This window comes from Microcaecilia unicolor, chromosome 1 (genome assembly GCF_901765095.1).
Source record: "Microcaecilia unicolor chromosome 1, aMicUni1.1, whole genome shotgun sequence".
In the NCBI taxonomy this organism is placed as follows: domain Eukaryota; kingdom Metazoa; phylum Chordata; class Amphibia; order Gymnophiona; family Siphonopidae; genus Microcaecilia; species Microcaecilia unicolor.
Window position 1 is genome coordinate 621902679 of NC_044031.1, and position 27495 is coordinate 621930173.

The window sequence follows — 27495 nt, forward strand, 5'->3', positions numbered from 1 at the left end:
TTCTTATGCTATTAGCCAAGTGTGATTTGGAGAGGGCAGGACTGGCCTTTTTTTCTTCTGGAAAAACTTCTTAATACATTTCTTTGAGGGGAGCTAAATATTAAACTAAAAAATTGATCGCAAGATAACATGCCACCTCCCCACTAAGACTGGGCCCAATCTGTGCATTTTCACAGAAGTAATTTTGTTTCTGGATCAATATACAAACTAAGTCATTACTATAACCCTTTCAGTCAGTTTAAGCGCAATAAAATGGTGAAACCGAACTCCCTCAGCTGTTTGTGCTGTGACTGAATCTCGTTAGCAGTTTTGCTTCTGTCAGATTACAAGAGAAGTACTTTCCAATAAAACTTGCATACCCTTTGACACAGATGCACTTTGTAATATTTAGGTATGATCCAAATGTTCAATGTTAAAAATCAGAGAGAATATGTAAGAAATCCACATGAATCATTTGGAATGTTTTAGATGTATTACTTGGTTTTCCCAAATCCAACTATAAGACAAGTTAATGTTCAGATAGTTGAGTAGTTTCCTGCCCAGTCTGTCAATCTGAGGTGGTAAAGAGTGCGGTGACTTGCCCAAGGTCACAAAGAAGCATTTGAACCCTGGCTCCACAAGCTTACAACCTGCTTCTCCACTCACAAACAGGGCAATAAAATTTACGAGCCCACTGCATGCATACATGTTTAGAATACTAGCACATATATGAGTAGCTGTGCATGTGCATGCATTTATGTTAGCATTTATTCTGTAAAGATGCAACTATCTTGCATAACTTGTATTCACATAAGACAATATTCTGTAAGTTACATTAGTAAGTGGACAGAACTCTGTAAGTTATGTGCATGTGTGGGGCAGTATTCTGTAAGTTACATGAGTAAATGTGTGCGTATAACTTACAGAATGCTTTCCCACTTATACACATTCTGTAAGTGGGACAGCACTCTGTAAGTTATGTGCATAAGTGGACAGTATACTGTAAGTTATGTGCATAAGTGGGACAGTATTCTGTAAGTTATATGAGTAAGTGGGAAAGCACTGTAAATTACAGGTGGATGTGGGACAGTATGCTGTAATTTATGTGAGTAAGTGGGGCAGTATTCTATAAGTTATGTGCATAAGTGGAACAGTATTCTACAAGATATGTGAATAACACTCACATAACTTACAGAATACTGTCCTACTTATGCACATAACTTACAGAATACTGTCCACTTACTCTTGTAACTTACAGTGTGATAATATTGTATAAGTTTATGTGCATAAGTGTTATGTAGAATACTGTCCCACTTATGTAATTTACAGAATACTGTCCCACTCACCTTTCTTATAGAATTCTATCCCACATATGCATATAATTTACAGAGTACTGTCCCACTTAACATAACTTAGAGCAGTGTTTCCCCAAGTCCGGACCTGGAGTACCCCTTGCCAGTCAGGTTTTCAGGATATCCACAATGAATATGCATAAAAAAGATTTGCATATAATGGAGGACTTTACTTGGGAAACACTGACTTAGAATACTGTCCCACTCACGTAACTTATAGAATAGTGTCCCAGATAAGACTTAAAGCCAGCTGCAGTAGTATGAATACTTGTCTTCATGGTGGGCTCATGGCAATATTTGGTTGAGTTGGCATTTTGTTAATAGGCTCCTGAAGAAGCTGTTCCAGGTGAAACGGACAGTTCCATTGAACCAGTCAACCAAAGGCACCACTGGATAAGTGTTTTGCTATTTATAGATTATTTATTGGCTGTACGGTTATTTATGTATTGCACTGCCATTTACTTGTTATTTACTTGCTGTATTGCACTTATGTGAATTTAAATGTTATTTAAATTAATTGGAGGTCTTTGACTGATGATGGTGGAGTGTTTGTAAGCACAGCCTTATCCCTTATTGGGGTAGGAAGTGCCACTGAAGTCTTTCCTCCTTATAAATGTGTATTTGACTGATTTACATTGTGAAGTGTTTGTCTTAGGGGGAGGAATATTGGCATAATAATAAATATAAACTCAGGTAGTGAAAGCTACATTGATAAATATCCTCAATCTTTCTTATTCTAATGTTTTTATTATTGAAGAACTTAATTTGCCAGTTGCTTATTTGTCTTTATTTTCTTTCTCTCAAAGGAGAAGAGGACAGTTAGTTGATATCTTAACAGAGAGAAATTCCACCAACCACCATGAAGAAATCATGCCATGAAACCTCTACAATAACCGTCAAAAGTCACGGACAAAGTCAAGATCAAGGACAGAGCCATGATCCAGCTAATGAACCAGGCCCCAGACATGACAATGATAAATGTCATGGATATACTCCAGGACACGGTCAGGGTCACGAGCACAAGGAAGTTTGCGGAAATGGTCACGGGCTCCATCAGGGTCATGAACACAATCAAGGACATGGTTTCAAAAATGGTCACTGGCCTGATCAAAGTCACAGACAGGATCTTGGTCAAAGTCACAATGCCGATTGTAAGTCTGGTTCAGGAGACCATCACCTACACACTGTAATAACCGCTCAGCAAACCTTCCATGAGTTGGAGTCTGGAAAGGTCAAAGCCAAATGTGGTAATGTCAACCCGCTTTCCCCTGAGAAAAGCAGTATAGGTGGCTTCTTGCTTGAACCCACCAATGAAAAAATTAGCATTTATCAAGCCTTTGTAAGCAATAAAGTGTCAGAGGAAACAGCCCTAGTTTTGCTTGAAGCTCAGGCTTCCACTGGCTGCATCATTGACCCAATCAAAAATCAAAAGCTCACAGTAGAGGAGGCTGTCCTGGAAGGAATTGTTGGCACTACATTACATCAGCAGCTGCTTTCTGCAGAGAAAGCTGTGAGAGGTTATAAGGACCAAGGCAAAACTTTTTCTCTCTTCCAAGCTCTGAAGAAGGGTCTCATTGCAAAAGATAATGGCCTGCGTTTGCTGGAGGCTCAAATTGCTACTGGCGGTATTGTTGACCCTGTGAACGGCAATCGTTTGTCTCTGCCAATAGCCTTTGATCTTGGCTATCTTGATGAAGAAACATACAAGATGCTTTCTCAGTCTGAGAGGACCTCCAAATACTACCTAGACCCCAACACTAAAGAAAATGTGACATACTGGCAACTAATGGAAAAATGTATCATAGACTCAGAAACTGGCCTTTGCTTTTTTCCACTTCAAGCTACATTACAAGGGTTGAGACAGCCTATAACAATGGAACAACTTTTTAAGAGTGACATCATTGACCGAGTGTTGTATGATGAGTTCAAACAAGGCAAGAAAACCCAAACGCAAATAATGAAACTGGAGCAAGTCAAGCAATATCTCCAAGGTACTGGGAGTATTGGCGGTATTTATTTGGAGAACACCAAGGAGAAACTGAGCATTTGTGAAGCTGCACAACGGAATCTCCTCATGGCTGATTCTGCTCTTCCTCTTTTAGAAGCACAGGCAGCAACTGGATTTATCATTGACCCCATAAAAAATGAAAAATTCTCAGTTGATGAAGCTATTAAAAATGGACTTGTGACACTTGAGCTGAGAGAAAAGTTGCTTTCTGCAGAGAAAGCAGTGACTGGCTTCACTGATCCTTACACAGGTAGCAAGGTCTCCTTATTCCAAGCTATTAAGAAGGAACTCTTTGACAGAAACCATGGTATTTATCTGCTGGAAGCCCAGCTTGGCACTGGAGGCATTGTTGATCCAGTGCACAGTCATCGTGTCCCTTTACATGTGGCCTACAAACGTGGATACTTTGATGAAGAAATGAACCTGGTCCTCTCTGACCCTTCTGAGGACATTAAAGTATTTTTTGATCCCAATAGCAATGAAAGAGTCACTTACCAGGAGCTGAAAAAGAGGTGCTTCATTGATCCAGACAATGGGCTGTACTTGCTTCCCCTCAAAATTGTTTTTCAAGGACTGAGAGGAACAGTCACAAGTACTGAACTTCTAGATTCCAAGATCATTGACAAAGATACTTTCAAAGAACTCCAAGAAGGAAAGGTATCAGTTAAAGAAGTATCTCAGAAGGAGTCAGTGAAACAGTATTTGGAAGGGACTGGAAGTATTGCTGGCATTGTTACACTTTCAACAAATGATAAAAAAAGTATCTACCAAGCTATGAAGGAGCACCTTCTCATGCAAGGAACAGCTACAGTTCTCCTAGAGGCTCAAGCAGCCACTGGCTTTCTGATAGATCCAATAAAGAATCTCAAGTTTTCTGTTGACAATGCTGTTAAAGTTGGCCTTGTTGGACCAGAATTCCGTGAGAAACTTCTCTCTGCAGAAAGAGCTGTGACAGGCTATAAAGATCCTTTCACAGGAGGCAAGCAATCCCTATTTCAAGCGATTCAGAAAGGCTTTATTATGAAGAGCCATGGCATCCATCTTCTAGATGCCCAAATTGCCACTGGGGGCATAATTGACCCAATCAAGAGATACCATGTCCCATTGGAAACTGCATACAAATGTGGGTACTTGGATGAAGAAATGAACCAGCTCTTATCGGGCTCCACAGATGACAACAAAGGATTTTTTGATCCAAATTCAAAGGAAAATCTCAGTTACAGGCAGCTGATACAAAGATGCCTTGTTGATCCAGATACAGGGCTCTTCCTCCTTCCACTTTTTGATATAAGGGATAAAGATGTAGTGACACATTCTTTCATAGACTATCAAACACAAGCAGCACTGAAAGCAGCAAAGACATCTTTAGATGCTGGTAAATTTAAAGGACAGTCAATTTCACTTTGGACACTTCTCTTCTCAGATTATTTTAACACTGAGCAAAGAAGATCCCTTATTAACCAATATAAGGCAGGGGCCCTTTCCATTGAAGCCTTAGCCAATGAGATTACTACAAACATTTACCAAATTGTCTCTACTACCAAAGTTACTTTTGAAGGCATAAGGGTACCTGTTACTCCTGGTCAGCTGTTAAATTCTGATATAATTAATAAGGATTTGTTTGAAAAACTACAGCATGGGGAAGCATCAGCTCAAGATGTTACCTCCATGGATACAGTCAAGAAGTATCTTCAAGGAACTGGAAGCATTAGTGGGCTATTATTGCCAGACTCCCAAGAAAAAATAGGGATCTACCAAGCAAGGAAGAAAGGCCTACTAAGACCAGGTACAACTCTTATCCTTCTGGAGGCACAAGCTGCAACTGGATTTATTATTGATCCATCTAAAAACAAAAAGTATTCTGTAGATGAGGCTCTAAGAGCAAATGTGATTGGCCCAGATCTTTATGAAAAGCTGCTGTCAGCTGAGAAATCTGTAACTGGATACAAAGATCCCTACACAGGTGAAAAGATTTCCCTTTTCCAAGCAATGAACAAGGGCTTGATTGTGAAGGAACATGGGATTCGACTCCTTGAAGCACAAATTGCCACTGGAGGCATCATCGACCCAGTCAACAGCCATCGCATCCCTGTAGAAGTTGCCTACAAGCGTGGCTATTTTGACAAAAAAATGAACCTGATTCTCTCTGATCCTACTGACGATACCAAGGGGTTCTTTGATCCAAATACCAATGAAAACCTTACTTATCTGCAATTGAAAGAAAAATGTATAGTAGAATCTTCAACGAAATTGTGCCTGCTACCTCTTGTTAGCAAGGAAAGACAATTTAGCATTGATAACTACACCAAAGAAGCATTCAGGAATTCAGAGATCCTAGTCAAGTATGGTAGATTCAGGGGTCAAACACTCTCTCTGTGGGAACTAATCACGTCTGAGTATTTCAGTGAAATGAAAAGAAGAGATTTGCTTAATCAGTATCGACTGAAAAAGCTTACATTGGAACAAATCACTAACATCATGAAAGAAGAGATGAAAAAATGGACAGGTATCACTTTCCCAGTGTTACGGGGCAATGTTTCACTCAACCAGCTCCTAGAATCCAAAATCATCGACCAAAACCTGTTTGAACAAGTAGTAGAGGGAAAATTGACTTCTGAGGAACTGCTTAAAACTGACTGTGTAAAAAAATACTTGTATGGTACAGGTAGTATTGGTGGCATCATACTTCAGCCTTCTAACCAAAAGATAAATTTCTATGAAGCTATGAAGGAGAATCTTTTAATGCCAGATGCTGTCCTCCCACTGCTTGAAGCCCAGGCAGCAACAGGTTTTATTATAGACCCAGTGAACAATCGAAAACTGTCTGTTGATGAAGCAGTAATAAAAGGGATTATTGGAGCTGAATTCCATGAAAAGCTAGGGTTTGCTGAAGAAGCTGTTACTGGTTACAATGACCCATACACAGGAAAGAAGATCTCCCTTTTCCAAGCTATGAAAAAGGGTCTCGTTGATAACAAGCAGGGTGTTCAGCTTATAGAAGCTCAAATCGCTACAGGAGGAATCATTGATCCAATCCATGGTTTCCACCTCCCCACAGAAGTTGCCAACAAGATTGGTTATTTTGATGAAGAAATGCACAAAACTCTTTCCAAACCCACAGATGATACAAAAGCATTTTTTGATCCAAATACTAAAGAGAAGGTAACTTATGCCCAGCTAATTGAACGATCTCAAAAGGATGAAAAGGCAGGCTTCCATCTGCTGCCTCTGCCACAGACTGTTTTGCAAGCTCAGGTGGATAACATGTACATAGATGAGCAAGTAGAACACATCTTCAAAACCACCAAGGTTGAGGAAAAAAAAGTCACATTGTGGGAGTTGATCCATTCTGGCTATTTCATCAAAGATCAGAGGGATGACTTCTTTGCAAAATTTAAATCAAAGAAGGTCACCATCGATGAGCTTGTTGCTATTGTTTTAAAACTTATTAGAGAAGAAGAGATAAAACGTACAGCTAATATCACATTGAAAGGTATGAGAGGAAAAATACCTGCAGTCTGGTTACTAGATTTGGATATAATTTCTGAAAAGACTTTTGAAGAGCTGACCAAGGGTGTGAAGACAGTAGAAGAAGTGTCAGAGATGGACAGTGTGAAGAAGTATTTGCAGGGAACAGGTTGTATTGCAGGGGTTTACCTACAGCCCACTAATGAGAAGTTGAGCATCTATCAAGCAATGAAGAAGCACTTACTCATGCCTGGAACTGCACTGAGGCTATTAGAAGCTCAAATGGCCACTGGAGATTTGATTGATCCCATCCAGAATCAGAAACATGACATTGAAAATTCAATCAAAGCAGGCATTGTTGGTCCTGAGCTCCACGAAAAGCTACTTATGGCAGAAAGTGCTGTAACTGGGTACATAGACCCATATACAGGAAACAAAATATCCTTATGTCAAGCAATAAACAAAGATCTAGTTCCAAAGAAAGATGGAATTCCACTGCTGCAAGCCCAGTTAGCCACAGGAGGAATTATTGATCCAAAGTACTGCCATCATGTTCCTCTTCATACAGCCTACAAGCAAGGACTACTGGATGATAAAATGGGCCAGAGCCTCTTGTATCCCAGTGATGACAATAAAATCTTTTTTGACCCAAACACTAAAGAAAAGCTTACCTATCAGCAACTGAAGGAACGGTGCCATGTGGACCCTAAGACTGGCCTTTACCTGCTGTCCCTGTCAGAAAATCCAGCTTTTTACACTAAAGAGCACACCATAAATGTTCTGAAATCTGTGATGGTCACTCTTGATGTAGGAAGGTTCAAAGGTCAAACAGTTTCTCTGTGGGACTTACTGAACTCTGAATATATCACCCCAAGCAAGCAAAAAGAGTTGCTGGAGATGTATGAATCAAAAAATTCAGATTTGCTTCAACAAATAATCAGCATTCTTACCACCATAATAGAGGAGACTGAAGCTCAAGCTAAGAAAATCTCCTTCAGGGGCCTCAGGAAACAGATTTCAGCAAGTGATCTCTTCCAGTCAGACGTAATAGACAAGAAGATACTTGATGAACTGAATCAGGGCAAGACAAGTATAGAAGAGGTAAAAGAAATTGACAAAGTAAAACGATATCTTGAAGGAAATAATTGCATAGCTGGAGTCATCATACAGTCAAAAAATGAAAAAATAAGTATCTATCAGGCCATGTTTAAAAATATTTTGAGACCAGGGACTGCCCTGGTACTTCTGGAAGCACAAGCAGCAACTGGATTTATCATTGACCCGGTACAAAATAAGAAACTCTCAGTGGATGAGGCTGTATCTGCTGGTTTGGTTGGACAAGAAATATATGAAAAGCTTCTGCGTGCTGAGCAAGCCATCACTGGCTATCCTGATCCATCCACTGGGGAAAAGATCTCTCTTTTCCAAGCTATGAACAAAGGCCTAATCTTGAAATGTCATGGTATTCGGTTGTTGGAAGCCCAAATTGCAACTGGAGGCATCATTGATCCAGTGCATAGTCACCGTGTCCCTGTGGAGGTGGCCTACAAGAGAGGATATTTTGACAAAAAAATGAACCAGATCCTCTCTGATCCTAATGATGACACCAAAGTATTCTTTGATCCTAATACGCATGAAAACCTGACCTACATGCAACTCATAGACAGGTGTGTGCAAGACCCAGAGACTGGTTTATTTATGCTTCAAGTGGTGACAAAGGGAGAAGACTATTTTTATATTGATGATACGATAAAACAAGATTTACGCACCAAGTCCATCCAAATGCCTGTTGGGAAGTTCAGAAATCAAACCATATCACTTTGGGACATTCTCTCATCTCAATATATTTCAGAGAATAAAAGAAGAGAACTAGTCAAACAATACAAGCAGGGGACATTAACCATCCAGCAACTCACTGCAATCCTTACTGCCATTACTGAGGAAACTGAAGCTAAAAGCCATCTTCTAAAGTTCAAAGGCCTTAGAAAAGAGGTTACAGCCACAGACTTGTTCAACGCTGAAATTATTGACAAGAAGACACTTGATGAGCTACTGAAGGGCACAAAGACTGTGGAAAGCATGGCCAGGGCTGACTCAGTGAAACGTTACCTGGAAGGAACCAGCAGTATAGCTGGAGTGATTGTGCCAGGCAAAGAAGAGAAGATGAGCCTCAGTTATGCAATAAAGAAAGGCATTTTACCAATAGACATTGCACTTCCGCTTTTGGAAGCACAGGCAGCCACCGGATTTATCACCGATCCAGTGAAAAATGAGAAGCTGTCTGTAAAGGAAGCTGTTTCTAAAGGACTAATAGAGAAAGGAATTCAAGAAAAGCTTCTGTCTGCAGAGAAAGCAGCAACTGGTTATACAGACGTCAACACAGGAAGCACTATCTCTCTCTTCCAAGCTATGAAACAACACATAATAAAGAAAGATCAAGGAATTCGTCTGCTAGAAGCCCAGATGGCCACTGGAGGCATCATTGATCCAATACATAGTCACCGTGTCCCTCTGGAAGTGGCATACAAAAGGGGATATTTTGATGAAGACATGAACATCATGGTCTCTGACCCAGTAGATAGCAAACAAGGATATGTTGACCCCAATACACAGGAAAAGATAACCTACAAGAAGTTACTAGATAGATGTATCAAAGACCCAGACACTGGGTTGTATTTACTACAAGTGGTAGAAGAAAAAAAAGATTACTTCTTCATAGATGAACAAACCAAAAATGTCTTGCTGTCCACCACTGTTAAAATACCAGCAGGAAAATATAAAGGTCAAACTCTTTCGGTGTGGGGACTTATCTGCTCTGAATACACTTCAGAAGAAAAAAGAAAAGAGCTACTCAAGACATACAAAACAGATATTTCAGCAATCCAACGTGATGTTATTAATGTTATCTTAGCAATCATTGATGAAAAAGAAAAATCTCAGAGCAACATATGGTTCAAGGGACTAAGACAACAAATTACTGCCTCTGAATTGTTCAGTGCTCAGATTATTAACAAGGATGTGCTGGATAAACTGGAACAAGGCAAGCAGACAGCAGATGAAATAGCTAAAGTGGATTCAGTAAAGAGATACTTAGAAGGAACAGGTAGCATAGCTGGAGTCTACATATCACCAAAAAAGGAAAAATCCAAGAAAGAAAAGATAAGCATCTACCAGGCTATGAAGAATGGTGTTCTGAGACCAGGAACTGCACTGGTGCTTCTGGAGGCACAGGCTGCTACCGGATTCATCATTGACCCCTTGCAAAACAAGAAACTTACAGTAGATGAAGCACTAGCAGGAAGAGTAATTGGACCAGAATTGCATGGAAAGCTTCTCTCTGCAGAAAGAGCTGTGACAGGTTACATCGATCCTTTCACTGGAGACAAAATCTCCCTTTTCCAAGCCATGAAAAAGGATTTGATAGTGAAGGACCATGGTATTCATCTACTAGAAGCACAGATTGCAACCGGAGGCATCATCGACCCAGTACACAGTCACCGTGTCCCTGTGAAAATAGCTTACAAACGTGGGTTTTTTGATGAAGAAATTAATCAGATTCTCTCTGATCCCACTGATGATACCAAAGGATTCTTTGACCCAAATACCCATGAAAACCTCACTTATACACAGCTCCTCACGAAATGCACAAAAGACCCAGACACTGGATTGTATATGCTTGAAGCTTTGGAGAAAAGTACTCCCTGCCCACAGACTCCTGAAAGATGGCAAACTATTCTACAGGACAAAAAAATTGATGTTAGTGTGGGCCATTTCCAAGGGAAACAGGTTTCTGTGTGGGAACTTCTCTATTCAAACTATCTATCTGAAGAGCAAAGAAAGGAACTCTTAGAGAAGTGCAAGTCAGGGACTTTAAGCATTGAACAGCTTATAAAAATTATCATTAATACCATTAAGGATATAGAAGGGAAAAGCAGTAGCAGTGAGAAAGCAAATGTTCCTTGCAAAGCGGTGACCATGACAAACGTTCAAGTGCAGGAGAAAGTGGCAACTCCCTGCCAAACAGACAAAATACTAACCACATCAAAATTGGAGGATAAAGTCCATATGAAAGATGATGAAAAAGTCATTACCTCTTTACAATCTACCAGTATTGTCATTACTGTAGGGCCCAGCAAGGTTCAAAAGGGTTCTATATGGGAACTTCTAAACTCAAACTACATCCCAGAAGATCAAAGGAAAGATATATTAGAAAGGTACAAAAGTGGAAAAATGTCATTAGAAGATATCATTAGAATTATCATGAACAACATTGAGGAAGCTGAAAGGATAGTCAGTTCCCAGAAAATAGAGGAGCCAAGCAAAGAAGTGATAACACCAAAGCTGTACAAAGCTGATCCTATTCTCAAAGAAGAAGAAATAAAGAAAGCTTTACAATCACTCACTGTTGATGTATCTGTTGGTCAGTTCCAAGGTAAAAAGATCCCTTTATGGGACCTTTTGCACACCAAATATATTTTGGAAGAAAAACGACAAGACCTCCTGAAGAAATACAAATTCAGTGTAGCAGAAATGATCAAAATTCTAAGGGAAAATGAAGAAAAAAGTGCAGAACAAAATATAAAAGACATAAGTAAGCCTAGAGACAAAGATAGTTTTCACATTGATGAAGGACTTCAGAAAACCTTAGAAAGTCTGAATGTTGATGTCACACTAGGCCAGTTCAAGGGTCAAAAACTCTCTTTGTGGAAGTTGCTCTACTCTAAGTACATATCTGAAGAGAAAAGGAAGGAGCTCATAGAGAAATTCAAATCTGGAACTTTGACTGAAAATGAACTCATCAGAATTATAACAACTATTATTGAGGAAACTGAGGAAAGAATCCACAAGCTAAAATTTAAAGGTCTCAGGAGACAAGTTACAGCATCTGAGCTCCTCAGTTCTGAAATTATTGACCAAACTACACTTACTCAACTGACCCAAGGTAGCAAAACTGTTGATGAAGTAACACAAATGGATTCAGTAAAGAAATATCTTGAAGGAACAAGTTGCATAGCAGGCGTGCTTGTACCATCCTTAAAAGACCCATTGGTTAAGGTGACAATGAGCATCTACAATGCCATGTGGAAAGGTGTTCTGAGACCAGGAACTGCACTGGTGCTTCTGGAGGCTCAGGCTGCAACAGGATTTATCATTGATCCCTTGAAGAATAAGAAACTTTCAGTAGATGAAGCCCTATCAGCTGGGGTAATTGGACCAGAATTGCATGTGAAACTTCTCTCTGCAGAAAGAGGTGTGACAGGTTACATTGATCCCTACACTGGAGACAAAATCTCCCTTTTCCAAGCCATGAAAAAAGATCTGATAGTGAAAGACCACGGTATTCGTCTGCTGGAAGCCCAAATTGCAACTGGAGGTATCATTGATCCAGTGTACAGTCACCGTATCCCTGTTGAGGTGGCTTATAAGCGTGGCTATTTTGATGAAGAAATGAATCAGATTCTCTCTGATCCCACTGATGACACTAAAGGATTCTTTGACCCCAATACTCATGAAAACCTGACTTACTTACAACTCCTCAAGAGATGTGTCAAAGATCCAGACACAGGATTATATATGCTTGAAGTTCTGGACAAAAGAGCAGGCCTCTTCCAAATAGACAAGCAAAAGCAATCTTCTCTGGAGTCCAAAACAATTAAAGTCACGCAAGGTCATTTTCAAGGTCAGACTGTGTCTTTGTGGGAACTGCTTCATTCTCAATACGTTCTTGAAGAACAAAGAAAAGATTTTCTTCAGAAGTACCAGACAAGGGCATTAACCGTTGAAGAACTTGCAACATTGATCATCACTGTTATTAAGGAAACAGAAGACAAAAACATAAGTCTGAATATCGGTCAAGCAATGAAAGATAGCCAAGCAATGAGATTTCAGGCTAAGCAACAACAGCCAAGTGAACAAATTGAAGCTATCTTACAGTCTAACATCATCACAGTTCCGATAGGTGAATTCAAAGGTCTAAATCTATCCATATGGGACCTGTTAAATTCAAAGTATATCCCAGAAGATAAAAGGAAAGAGATACTGGAGAAGTATAAAACAGAGAATTTGCATACAGAGGAAATCATCAAGATCATCATTTGTAGCATTGAAGAAAAAGAAGCAAAAAGTGGCAAACAGCAACTCAAAGTCATAGAGAGTGAAATGAGGGAGCCTAGATCCACTTCTGCTGACTTCTTAGAACCTGAAGATCAAACCCAGGAAGCCCTAAATTTTATCAGCATTGATGCGGCCACTAGGGAATATGAAGAGCAAAAGATCTCCTTGTGGAAATATCTAAACTCTAAATTTATCTCAGAGGAGAGTAAAAAAGATCTCTTGAGCAACCATAAACTAAAAGTGGAGGAAATTACACAGATTATCAATAATATGATTGTAAAAGAAGAAGAAAAATACAGTATTGACATTGCAAAGAGTCATAGCTATAAGACGAAACCTGCTGAGGTAAAGGAAAGAGATCAAACACACACTGATAAACAAATGCAAACCACTTTACAATCAACAACCATTGATGTGAATATGGGAAAACTGCAAGACCAGAAACCCTCCATCTGGGACATTCTTCATTCTGAATACATATCTGTGGAAAAAAGGAGAGAGTTGTTGGCAAAGTACAAAGAAGGGACTCTGACTGTCCAAGAAATGATAAGAATCCTCACCACCATCATTGCAGAAAGTGAAGACAGAAGGAATAAACTTCAGTTCCCAGGTCTCAGAAGAAAAGTTACAGCATCTGAGCTGCTCAGTTCTAAGATTATTGATCAAACTACTCTAAATGAACTCACTCAGGGTAGTAAAACTGTGGAAGAGGTCACCCAACTGGAATCAGTAAAGAGATACCTTGAAGGAACAAGCTGTATAGCTGGAATACTTTTACCATCTAAAGGAGATCAATCAAAGAGAAGGAAAATGAGCATCTATGAGGCCATGCAGAAAGGTATTCTGAGACCAGGAACTGCACTTGTTCTTCTAGAAGCGCAGGCTGCCACTGGATTTATGATTGACCCCTTGAAAAATAAGAAACTTTCTGTAGATGAAGCATTAGCAGCCGGATTAATTGGCTCTGAAGTGCATGAAAAGCTTCTCTCGGCAGAAAGAGGTGTGACAGGTTACAGAGATCCCTATACTGGAAACAACATCTCTCTTTTCCAAGCCATGAAAAAAGATTTGATAGTGAAAGACCATGGTATCCGTCTGCTGGAAGCACAGATTGCAACTGGAGGCATCATCGACCCAGTACACAGTCACCGTGTCCCCGTGGAAGTAGCTTACAAACGTGGGTATTTTGATGAAGAAATGAATCAGATTCTCTCTGATCCCACTGATGACACCAAAGGATTCTTCGACCCCAATACTCATGAAAATCTCACTTATATGCATCTTCTCAGGAGATGTGTTAAAGACCCAGACACTGGGCTGAACATGCTTGAAGTTCTAGACAAAGGTACAAGTTCTCTCCAAAAAGTAAAAACAACCTTGCAGTCTAAAAAAGTTGATATCAATATAGGTCAGTTCCAAGGACAGACAGTTTGTGTATGGGAACTTCTTTACTCCTGGTACATCTCTGAAGAGAAAAGAAAGGAACTCTTGGAGAAGTACAAGTCTGGTGATATGAGCACTGAGGAGCTTAAAACAATTATTATCACCACCATCAGGGATACAGAAGACAAAAGCAGCAGAGGTCAGAAAGTAGATGCTCCTTGCAAAGAAGTAACCTCGACAGAGGTTCGAATATTCCAAAAAGAGGCAACACCCTGCCAGACAGACAAAATACAAACAACTCTGGATTCCACAAAAGTTACTCCTACTGGTGGTCCCATTCAAGGGCAGACAATGACTTTATCAGAACTTCTCCATTCCAAGTATATCAGTGAAAAGAAAAGAAAAGAACTCTTAGAAAAGTTCAAGTCTGGTGATGTCAGCACTGAAGAACTTATCACAATTATTCTCTCCACCATTACGGATACAGAAGCCAAAAGCATGGACAGTAATAAAGTAAGGGTTACCATCAAAGATGTGACTACATCAAAATTAGATGAAAAAGAATCTGATGAAAAAGTCAAACAATCCTTACTCTCTGAAACAATTATTCTCACAGTTGGACCACAAAAAGATAAAAGATATTCTGTTTGTGAAATTTTACACTCAGATTACATCTCAGAAGACAAAAGGAAAGAAATCTTAGCCAAATACAAGATGGAAAAATTGTCTTTTGAAGATATCATGAAAGTCATCATAACTCTCATTGAGGAAGCTGAAGGGAAATCTGGTGAGCATAAGGTAGAAGTAATAATCAAAGAGATGAGAGCCCCAAAAATATTTAAAGTAGATCCCACTTTCCAAGATGACGAAATAAAGAAAGCTTTGCAATCAATCACTGTTGATGTATCTGTTGGTGATTTCCAAGGTCAGCAGATTTCCCTGTGGGATCTTCTCCACTCCAAATATATAACTAAAGAATTAAGACAAATCCTCCAGCAGAAGTACAAATTCAGTGTAGCAGAAATACTAGCATTGAATTACAACAAACTAAAAGAAAAGGAAGAAGATACTGCCAAACAAAATGTAAAAGGTATAGGTAAGCTTGGAGACAAAGATATTTTTCACATTGATGAAGGACTTCAGAAAACATTAGAAAAATTGACTGTCGATGTCACTTTGGGCCAGTTCAAGGGTCAAAAACTCTCTCTGTGGAAGTTGCTCTACTCTAAGTACATATCTGAAGAGAAAAGGAAGGAGCTCATAGAGAAATTCAAAGCTGGAACTTTGACAGAAAATGAGCTCATCAGAATTATAACCACTATTATTGAGGAAACTGAGGAAAGAATCCACAAACTAAAATTTAAAGGTCTCAGGAGACAAGTTACAGCATCTGAGCTCCTCAGTTCTGAAATTATTGACCAAACTACACTTACTCAACTGACCCAAGGTAGCAAAACTGTTGAGGAGGTAACACAAATGGATTCAGTAAAGAAATATCTTGAAGGAACAAGCTGTATAGCAGGCGTGCTTGTACCATCCTTAAAAGACCCATTGGTTAAGGAGGCAATGAGCATCTACAAGGCCATGTGGAAAGGTGTTCTAAGACCAGGAACTGCACTGGTGCTTCTGGAGGCTCAGGCTGCAACAGGATTTATCATTGATCCCTTGAAGAATAAGAAACTTTCAGTAGATGAAGCCCTATCAGCTGGGGTAATTGGACATGAATTGCATGGGAAACTTCTCTCTGCAGAAAGAGGTGTGACAGGTTACATTGATCCCTACACTGGAGACAAAATCTCCCTTTTCCAAGCCATGAAAAAAGATCTGATAGTGAAAGACCATGGCATTCGTCTGCTGGAAGCCCAGATTGCAACTGGAGGTATCATCGATCCAGTGTACAGTCACCGTATCCCTGTTGAGGTGGCTTATAAGCGTGGCTATTTTGATGAGGAAATGAATCAGATCCTCTCTGATCCCACTGATGACACCAAAGGATTCTTTGACCCCAATACTCATGAAAACCTTACTTACTTACAGCTCGTCAAGAGATGTGTCAAAGATCCAGACACAGGATTATATATGCTTGAAGTTCTGGATAAAAGAGCAGTCCTCCTCCAAATAGACAAGCAAAGGCAAGCTTCCCTGGAGTCCAAAACAATTAAAGTCACGCAAGGTCATTTTCAAGGGCAGACCGTGTCTTTGTGGGAACTGCTTCATTCTCAATACATTCTTGAAGAACAAAGAAAAGATCTTCTAAAGAAGTACCAAACAGGGGCATTAACTGTTGAAGAACTTACAACATTCATCAACACTGTTATTAAAGAAACAGAAGACAAAAACATAAGTCTCAATATCGATCAAGCAATAATAGATAGCCAAGCAAATATATTTCAGGCTAAGCAACATCAGCCACCTGAACAAATTCAAGCTACCTTACAGTCTAACATCATCACAGTTCCGATAGGTGAATTCAAAGGTCTAAATCTATCCATATGGGACCTTTTAAATTCAAAATATATCCCAGAAGATAAAAGAAAAGAGATACTGGAGAAGTATAAAATAGGAAATTTGTATATAGAGGAAATCATCAAGATCATCATTTGTAGCATTGAAGAAGGAGAAACAAAAGGTGGCAAACAGCAACTCAAAGTCATAGGTAATGAAGCGAAGAAGCCTAAATCCACATCTGCTGACTTCTTAGAACCTGAAGACCAAATCCAGGAAGCCCTAAATTCTATCAGCATTGATGCGGCCACTGGTGAATATGAAGGGCAAAAGGTCTCTGTGTGGAAGTTTCTAAACTCTAAATTTATCTCAGAAGACAGTAGAAAAGATCTCTTGAGCAACCATAAGCTAAAAGTGGAGGAAGTTACACAGATTATCAATAGTGTGATTGTAGAAGAAGAAGAAAAATGCAGTACTGACATTGTAAAGAGTCATAGCTATAAGACGAAACCTGCTGAGGTAAAGGAAAGAGATCAAACACACACTGATAAACAAATGCAAACCACTTTACAATCAACAACCATTGATGTGAATATGGGAAAACTGCAAGACCAGAAACCCTCCATCTGGGACATTCTTCATTCTGAATACATATCTGAGGGGAAAAGGAGAGAGTTGTTGGCAAAGTACAAAGAAGGGACTCTGACTGTCCAAGAAATGATAAGAATCCTCACCACCATCATTGCAGAAAGTGAAGACAGAAGGAATAAACTTCAGTTCCCAGGTCTCAGAAGAAAAGTTACAGCATCTGAGCTGCTCAGTTCTAAGATTATTGATCAGACTACTCTAAATGAACTCACCCAGGGTAGTAAAACTGTGGAAGAGGTCACCCAACTGGAATCAGTAAAGAGATACCTTGAAGGAACAAGCTGTATAGCTGGAATACTTTTACCATCTAAAGGAGATCAATCAAAGAGAAGGAAAATGAGCATCTATGAGGCCATGCAGAAAGGTATTCTGAGACCAGGAACTGCACTTGTTCTTCTAGAAGCACAGGCTGCCACTGGATTTATGATTGACCCCTTGAAAAATAAGAAATTTTCCGTAGATGAAGCATTAGCAGCTGGATTAATTGGCTCTCAAGTGCATGAAAAGCTTCTTTCGGCAGAAAGAGGTGTGACAGGTTACAGAGATCCCTATACTGGAAACAACATCTCTCTTTTCCAAGCCATGAAAAAAGATTTGATAGTGAAAGACCATGGTATCCGTCTGCTGGAAGCACAGATTGCAACTGGAGGCATCATCGACCCAGTACACAGTCACCGTGTCCCCGTGGAAGTAGCTTACAAACGTGGGTATTTTGATGAAGAAATGAATCAGATTCTCTCTGATCCCACTGATGACACCAAAGGATTCTTCGACCCCAATACTCATGAAAATCTCACTTATATGCATCTTCTCAGGAGATGTGTTAAAGACCCAGACACTGGGCTGAACATGCTTGAAGTTCTAGACAAAGGTACAAGTTCTCTCCAAAAAGTAAAAACAACCTTGCAGTCTAAAAAAGTTGATATCAATATAGGTCAGTTCCAAGGACAGACAGTTTGTGTATGGGAACTTCTTTACTCCTGGTACATCTCTGAAGAGAAAAGAAAGGAACTCTTGGAGAAGTACAAGTCTGGTGATATGAGCACTGAGGAGCTTAAAACAATTATTATCACCACCATCAGGGATACAGAAGACAAAAGCAGCAGAGGTCAGAAAGTAGATGCTCCTTGCAAAGAAGTAACCTCGACAGAGGTTCGAATATTCCAAAAAGAGGCAACACCCTGCCAGACAGACAAAATACAAACAACTCTGGATTCCACAAAAGTTACTCCTACTGGTGGTCCCATTCAAGGGCAGACAATGACTTTATCAGAACTTCTCCATTCCAAGTATATCAGTGAAAAGAAAAGAAAAGAACTCTTAGAAAAGTTCAAGTCTGGTGATGTCAGCACTGAAGAACTTATCACAATTATTCTCTCCACCATTACGGATACAGAAGCCAAAAGCATGGACAGTAATAAAGTAAGGGTTACCATCAAAGATGTGACTACATCAAAATTAGATGAAAAAGAATCTGATGAAAAAGTCAAACAATCCTTACTCTCTGAAACAATTATTCTCACAGTTGGACCACAAAAAGATAAAAGATATTCTGTTTGTGAAATTTTACACTCAGATTACATCTCAGAAGACAAAAGGAAAGAAATCTTAGCCAAATACAAGATGGAAAAATTGTCTTTTGAAGATATCATGAAAGTCATCATAACTCTCATTGAGGAAGCTGAAGGGAAATCTGGTGAGCATAAGGTAGAAGTAATAATCAAAGAGATGAGAGCCCCAAAAATATTTAAAGTAGATCCCACTTTCCAAGATGACGAAATAAAGAAAGCTTTGCAATCAATCACTGTTGATGTATCTGTTGGTGATTTCCAAGGTCAGCAGATTTCCCTGTGGGATCTTCTCCACTCCAAATATATAACTAAAGAATTAAGACAAATCCTCCAGCAGAAGTACAAATTCAGTGTAGCAGAAATACTAGCATTGAATTACAACAAACTAAAAGAAAAGGAAGAAGATACTGCCAAACAAAATGTAAAAGGTATAGGTAAGCTTGGAGACAAAGATATTTTTCACATTGATGAAGGACTTCAGAAAACATTAGAAAAATTGACTGTCGATGTCACTTTGGGCCAGTTCAAGGGTCAAAAACTCTCTCTGTGGAAGTTGCTCTACTCTAAGTACATATCTGAAGAGAAAAGGAAGGAGCTCATAGAGAAATTCAAAGCTGGAACTTTGACAGAAAATGAGCTCATCAGAATTATAACCACTATTATTGAGGAAACTGAGGAAAGAATCCACAAACTAAAATTTAAAGGTCTCAGGAGACAAGTTACAGCATCTGAGCTCCTCAGTTCTGAAATTATTGACCAAACTACACTTACTCAACTGACCCAAGGTAGCAAAACTGTTGAGGAGGTAACACAAATGGATTCAGTAAAGAAATATCTTGAAGGAACAAGCTGTATAGCAGGCGTGCTTGTACCATCCTTAAAAGACCCATTGGTTAAGGAGGCAATGAGCATCTACAAGGCCATGTGGAAAGGTGTTCTAAGACCAGGAACTGCACTGGTGCTTCTGGAGGCTCAGGCTGCAACAGGATTTATCATTGATCCCTTGAAGAATAAGAAACTTTCAGTAGATGAAGCCCTATCAGCTGGGGTAATTGGACATGAATTGCATGGGAAACTTCTCTCTGCAGAAAGAGGTGTGACAGGTTACATTGATCCCTACACTGGAGACAAAATCTCCCTTTTCCAAGCCATGAAAAAAGATCTGATAGTGAAAGACCATGGCATTCGTCTGCTGGAAGCCCAGATTGCAACTGGAGGTATCATCGATCCAGTGTACAGTCACCGTATCCCTGTTGAGGTGGCTTATAAGCGTGGCTATTTTGATGAGGAAATGAATCAGATCCTCTCTGATCCCACTGGTGACACCAAAGGATTCTTTGACCCCAATACTCATGAAAACCTTACTTACTTACAGCTCGTCAAGAGATGTGTCAAAGATCCAGACACAGGATTATATATGCTTGAAGTTCTGGATAAAAGAGCAGTCCTCCTCCAAATAGACAAGCAAAGGCAAGCTTCCCTGGAGTCCAAAACAATTAAAGTCACGCAAGGTCATTTTCAAGGGCAGACCGTGTCTTTGTGGGAACTGCTTCATTCTCAATACATTCTTGAAGAACAAAGAAAAGATCTTCTAAAGAAGTACCAAACAGGGGCATTAACTGTTGAAGAACTTACAACATTCATCAACACTGTTATTAAAGAAAACAGAAGACAAAAACATAAGTCTCAATATCGATCAAGCAATAATAGATAGCCAAGCAAATATATTTCAGGCTAAGCAACATCAGCCACCTGAACAAATTCAAGCTACCTTACAGTCTAACATCATCACAGTTCCGATAGGTGAATTCAAAGGTCTAAATCTATCCATATGGGACCTTTTAAATTCAAAATATATCCCAGAAGATAAAAGAAAAGAGATACTGGAGAAGTATAAAATAGGAAATTTGTATATAGAGGAAATCATCAAGATCATCATTTGTAGCATTGAAGAAGGAGAAACAAAAGGTGGCAAACAGCAACTCAAAGTCATAGGTAATGAAGCGAAGAAGCCTAAATCCACATCTGCTGACTTCTTAGAACCTGAAGACCAAATCCAGGAAGCCCTAAATTCTATCAGCATTGATGCGGCCACTGGTGAATATGAAGGGCAAAAGGTCTCTGTGTGGAAGTTTCTAAACTCTAAATTTATCTCAGAAGACAGTAGAAAAGATCTCTTGAGCAACCATAAGCTAAAAGTGGAGGAAGTTACACAGATTATCAATAGTGTGATTGTAGAAGAAGAAGAAAAATGCAGTACTGACATTGTAAAGAGTCATAGCTATAAGACGAAACCTGCTGAGGTAAAGGAAAGAGATCAAACACACACTGATAAACAAATGCAAACCACTTTACAATCAACAACCATTGATGTGAATATGGGAAAACTGCAAGACCAGAAACCCTCCATCTGGGACATTCTTCATTCTGAATACATATCTGAGGGGAAAAGGAGAGAGTTGTTGGCAAAGTACAAAGAAGGGACTCTGACTGTCCAAGAAATGATAAGAATCCTCACCACCATCATTGCAGAAAGTGAAGACAGAAGGAATAAACTTCAGTTCCCAGGTCTCAGAAGAAAAGTTACAGCATCTGAGCTGCTCAGTTCTAAGATTATTGATCAGACTACTCTAAATGAACTCACCCAGGGTAGTAAAACTGTGGAAGAGGTCACCCAACTGGAATCAGTAAAGAGATACCTTGAAGGAACAAGCTGTATAGCTGGAATACTTTTACCATCTAAAGGAGATCAATCAAAGAGAAGGAAAATGAGCATCTATGAGGCCATGCAGAAAGGTATTCTGAGACCAGGAACTGCACTTGTTCTTCTAGAAGCACAGGCTGCCACTGGATTTATGATTGACCCCTTGAAAAATAAGAAATTTTCCGTAGATGAAGCATTAGCAGCTGGATTAATTGGCTCTCAAGTGCATGAAAAGCTTCTTTCGGCAGAAAGAGGTGTGACAGGTTACAGAGATCCCTATACTGGAAACAACATCTCTCTTTTCCAAGCCATGAAAAAAGATTTGATAGTGAAAGACCATGGTATCCGTCTGCTGGAAGCACAGATTGCAACTGGAGGCATCATCGACCCAGTACACAGTCACCGTGTCCCCGTGGAAGTAGCTTACAAACGTGGGTATTTTGATGAAGAAATGAATCAGATTCTCTCTGATCCCACTGATGACACCAAAGGATTCTTCGACCCCAATACTCATGAAAATCTCACTTATATGCATCTTCTCAGGAGATGTGTTAAAGACCCAGACACTGGGCTGAACATGCTTGAAGTTCTAGACAAAGGTACAAGTTCTCTCCAAAAAGTAAAAACAACCTTGCAGTCTAAAAAAGTTGATATCAATATAGGTCAGTTCCAAGGACAGACAGTTTGTGTATGGGAACTTCTTTACTCCTGGTACATCTCTGAAGAGAAAAGAAAGGAACTCTTGGAGAAGTACAAGTCTGGTGATATGAGCACTGAGGAGCTTAAAACAATTATTATCACCACCATCAGGGATACAGAAGACAAAAGCAGCAGAGGTCAGAAAGTAGATGCTCCTTGCAAAGAAGTAACCTCGACAGAGGTTCGAATATTCCAAAAAGAGGCAACACCCTGCCAGACAGACAAAATACAAACAACTCTGGATTCCACAAAAGTTACTCCTACTGGTGGTCCCATTCAAGGGCAGACAATGACTTTATCAGAACTTCTCCATTCCAAGTATATCAGTGAAAAGAAAAGAAAAGAACTCTTAGAAAAGTTCAAGTCTGGTGATGTCAGCACTGAAGAACTTATCACAATTATTCTCTCCACCATTACGGATACAGAAGCCAAAAGCATGGACAGTAATAAAGTAAGGGTTACCATCAAAGATGTGACTACATCAAAATTAGATGAAAAAGAATCTGATGAAAAAGTCAAACAATCCTTACTCTCTGAAAACAATTATTCTCACAGTTGGACCACAAAAAGATAAAAGATATTCTGTTTGTGAAATTTTACACTCAGATTACATCTCAGAAGACAAAAGGAAAGAAATCTTAGCCAAATACAAGATGGAAAAATTGTCTTTTGAAGATATCATGAAAGTCATCATAACTCTCATTGAGGAAGCTGAAGGGAAATCTGGTGAGCATAAGGTAGAAGTAATAATCAAAGAGATGAGAGCCCCAAAAATATTTAAAGTAGATCCCACTTTCCAAGATGACGAAATAAGAAAGCTTTGCAATCAATCACTGTTGATGTATCTGTTGGTGATTTCCAAGGTCAGCAGATTTCCCTGTGGGATCTTCTCCACTCCAAATATATAACTAAAGAATTAAGACAAATCCTCCAGCAGAAGTACAAATTCAGTGTAGCAGAAATACTAGCATTGAATTACAACAAACTAAAAGAAAAGGAAGAAGATACTGCCAAACAAAATGTAAAAGGTATAGGTAAGCTTGGAGACAAAGATATTTTTCACATTGATGAAGGACTTCAGAAAACATTAGAAAAATTGACTGTCGATGTCACTTTGGGCCAGTTCAAGGGTCAAAAACTCTCTCTGTGGAAGTTGCTCTACTCTAAGTACATATCTGAAGAGAAAAGGAAGGAGCTCATAGAGAAATTCAAAGCTGGAACTTTGACAGAAAATGAGCTCATCAGAATTATAACCACTATTATTGAGGAAACTGAGGAAAGAATCCACAAACTAAAATTTAAAGGTCTCAGGAGACAAGTTACAGCATCTGAGCTCCTCAGTTCTGAAATTATTGACCAAACTACACTTACTCAACTGACCCAAGGTAGCAAAACTGTTGAGGAGGTAACACAAATGGATTCAGTAAAGAAATATCTTGAAGGAACAAGCTGTATAGCAGGCGTGCTTGTACCATCCTTAAAAGACCCATTGGTTAAGGAGGCAATGAGCATCTACAAGGCCATGTGGAAAGGTGTTCTAAGACCAGGAACTGCACTGGTGCTTCTGGAGGCTCAGGCTGCAACAGGATTTATCATTGATCCCTTGAAGAATAAGAAACTTTCAGTAGATGAAGCCCTATCAGCTGGGGTAATTGGACATGAATTGCATGGGAAACTTCTCTCTGCAGAAAGAGGTGTGACAGGTTACATTGATCCCTACACTGGAGACAAAATCTCCCTTTTCCAAGCCATGAAAAAAGATCTGATAGTGAAAGACCATGGCATTCGTCTGCTGGAAGCCCAGATTGCAACTGGAGGTATCATCGATCCAGTGTACAGTCACCGTATCCCTGTTGAGGTGGCTTATAAGCGTGGCTATTTTGATGAGGAAATGAATCAGATCCTCTCTGATCCCACTGATGACACCAAAGGATTCTTTGACCCCAATACTCATGAAAACCTTACTTACTTACAGCTCGTCAAGAGATGTGTCAAAGATCCAGACACAGGATTATATATGCTTGAAGTTCTGGATAAAAGAGCAGTCCTCCTCCAAATAGACAAGCAAAGGCAAGCTTCCCTGGAGTCCAAAACAATTAAAGTCACGCAAGGTCATTTTCAAGGGCAGACCGTGTCTTTGTGGGAACTGCTTCATTCTCAATACATTCTTGAAGAACAAAGAAAAGATCTTCTAAAGAAGTACCAAACAGGGGCATTAACTGTTGAAGAACTTACAACATTCATCAACACTGTTATTAAAGAAACAGAAGACAAAAACATAAGTCTCAATATCGATCAAGCAATAATAGATAGCCAAGCAAATATATTTCAGGCTAAGCAACATCAGCCACCTGAACAAATTCAAGCTACCTTACAGTCTAACATCATCACAGTTCCGATAGGTGAATTCAAAGGTCTAAATCTATCCATATGGGACCTTTTAAATTCAAAATATATCCCAGAAGATAAAAGAAAAGAGATACTGGAGAAGTATAAAATAGGAAATTTGTATATAGAGGAAATCATCAAGATCATCATTTGTAGCATTGAAGAAGGAGAAACAAAAGGTGGCAAACAGCAACTCAAAGTCATAGGTAATGAAGCGAAGAAGCCTAAATCCACATCTGCTGACTTCTTAGAACCTGAAGACCAAATCCAGGAAGCCCTAAATTCTATCAGCATTGATGCGGCCACTGGTGAATATGAAGGGCAAAAGGTCTCTGTGTGGAAGTTTCTAAACTCTAAATTTATCTCAGAAGACAGTAGAAAAGATCTCTTGAGCAACCATAAGCTAAAAGTGGAGGAAGTTACACAGATTATCAATAGTGTGATTGTAGAAGAAGAAGAAAAATGCAGTACTGACATTGTAAAGAGTCATAGCTATAAGACGAAACCTGCTGAGGTAAAGGAAAGAGATCAAACACACACTGATAAACAAATGCAAACCACTTTACAATCAACAACCATTGATGTGAATATGGGAAAACTGCAAGACCAGAAACCCTCCATCTGGGACATTCTTCATTCTGAATACATATCTGAGGGGAAAAGGAGAGAGTTGTTGGCAAAGTACAAAGAAGGGACTCTGACTGTCCAAGAAATGATAAGAATCCTCACCACCATCATTGCAGAAAGTGAAGACAGAAGGAATAAACTTCAGTTCCCAGGTCTCAGAAGAAAAGTTACAGCATCTGAGCTGCTCAGTTCTAAGATTATTGATCAGACTACTCTAAATGAACTCACCCAGGGTAGTAAAACTGTGGAAGAGGTCACCCAACTGGAATCAGTAAAGAGATACCTTGAAGGAACAAGCTGTATAGCTGGAATACTTTTACCATCTAAAGGAGATCAATCAAAGAGAAGGAAAATGAGCATCTATGAGGCCATGCAGAAAGGTATTCTGAGACCAGGAACTGCACTTGTTCTTCTAGAAGCACAGGCTGCCACTGGATTTATGATTGACCCTCTGAAAAATAAGAAATTTTCCGTAGATGAAGCATTAGCAGCTGGATTAATTGGCTCTCAAGTGCATGAAAAGCTTCTCTCAGCAGAAAGAGGTGTGACAGGTTACAGAGATCCCTATACTGGAGACAAAATCTCCCTTTTCCAAGCCATGAAAAAAGATTTGATAGTGAAAGACCATGGTATCCGTCTGCTGGAAGCACAGATTGCAACTGGAGGCATCATCGACCCAGTACACAGTCACCGTGTCCCCGTGGAAGTAGCTTACAAACGTGGGTATTTTGATGAAGAAATGAATCAGATTCTCTCTGATCCCACTGATGACACCAAAGGATTCTTCGACCCCAATACTCATGAAAATCTCACTTATATGCAGCTCCTCAAGAGATGCGTTAAAGACCTGGACACTGGACTGATTATGCTTGAAGTTCTAGAGAAAAGTAAGTTCTCTCGCCAATAAATACAAACAATCCTGCAGTCTAAAAGAGTTGATGTCAATATAGATCAGTTCCAAGGACAGACAATTTCTGTGTGGGAACTTCTGGTACACCTCTGAAGAGAAAAGAAAGGAACTCTTGGAGAAGTACAAGTCAGGTGATATGAGCACTGAGGAACTTAAAACATTTATTATCACCACCATCAGGGCTATAGAAGGCAAAAGCAGCAGAGGTCAGAAAGTAGATGCTTTTTATAAAGAAGCTTCAAGTGTTTCAAAAAGAGCCTACACTTTGCCATACAAACAAAACAGAGATTACCTTGGAGACCACAAAAGTTATTTGCACAGTTGGTGTCTTCCAAGGACAGACAATGACACTGTATGAACTTCTCCATTTGAAGTACATCACCAAAGAGTACAGAAAAGAACTCTTAGAGAAGTACAAGACAGATATCATTAGCATTGATGAACTTATAACGATTACCATCACCGCCATTAACAATATCCAAGTATCCATGACTCATAAGTCTGCTTTAGTGACTGCACAACAATAAAAGTGGTTATCTCACAAGTCACCTGTTACTGAACAGCATGCTTTGATACTCTTTAGATCATTAATATGAAGCCTATTTGAGTCTCTTGTTAGATTTTTGTGAAGTTACAACTGTAACAGAAAGATATGATCACACAGATAATTTGTATATGATTCCTCGGGGATAAAGCACAGCCCATTTCTGCTGACAGTGCAAGAACAAAATGGAAAGTTAGTAAATAGTAAATAATTTCTTTCTTTTTCTCACTCATTCGATGGACTTTTGAACTTTGTTCTAATTTGAATGGGTATTTAGAAGGGCTTTGATGCTTACTTTTCATAGTTATATCTTTTCTGCAAGCAGAGGGAGCAATAAAGGCTTAGTTTGAAAATCTGAGATTGAAAATAACTATTTATTGACATCAGAGACGATCAGCTGTCTCACTTTAGGAAATGTATGTTGTGCATATGGGAAACAGCTGCACGTGGCAAAATTTTCCCCCTCGGACAAACAAAACGAGTCACCAAAAGTCCAGATGTTCAAGACTTTATGTAAACACAAAGAGTCCAAAAATGTCCACCAAATTTATTTATCCCTATTCAGTAAAACCTCAATCCAGTAACAGAAGTAAGAAGACCCAACACGGGCCGTGTTTCAGCACGCAAGCCTTCATCAGGGGTCCTTCTAAAACAT

The 27495-nt window shown here is 39.4% G+C and overlaps 1 protein-coding gene across 1 annotated transcript; it reads left to right on the forward strand.

Annotated features, from left to right (window-relative positions):
• The first annotated feature begins 2190 nt into the window (after nt 1-2190).
• Nucleotides 2191-27198, forward strand: LOC115481258 (epiplakin-like). Its single transcript, XM_030220356.1, is given in 4 exon segments — nt 2191-20613; nt 20615-22814; nt 23113-23181; nt 23184-27198. Coding segments are annotated over 4 exon segments (23802 nt in total). The 3' UTR covers nt 26294-27198.
• Nucleotides 27199-27495: the final 297 nt, after the last annotated feature.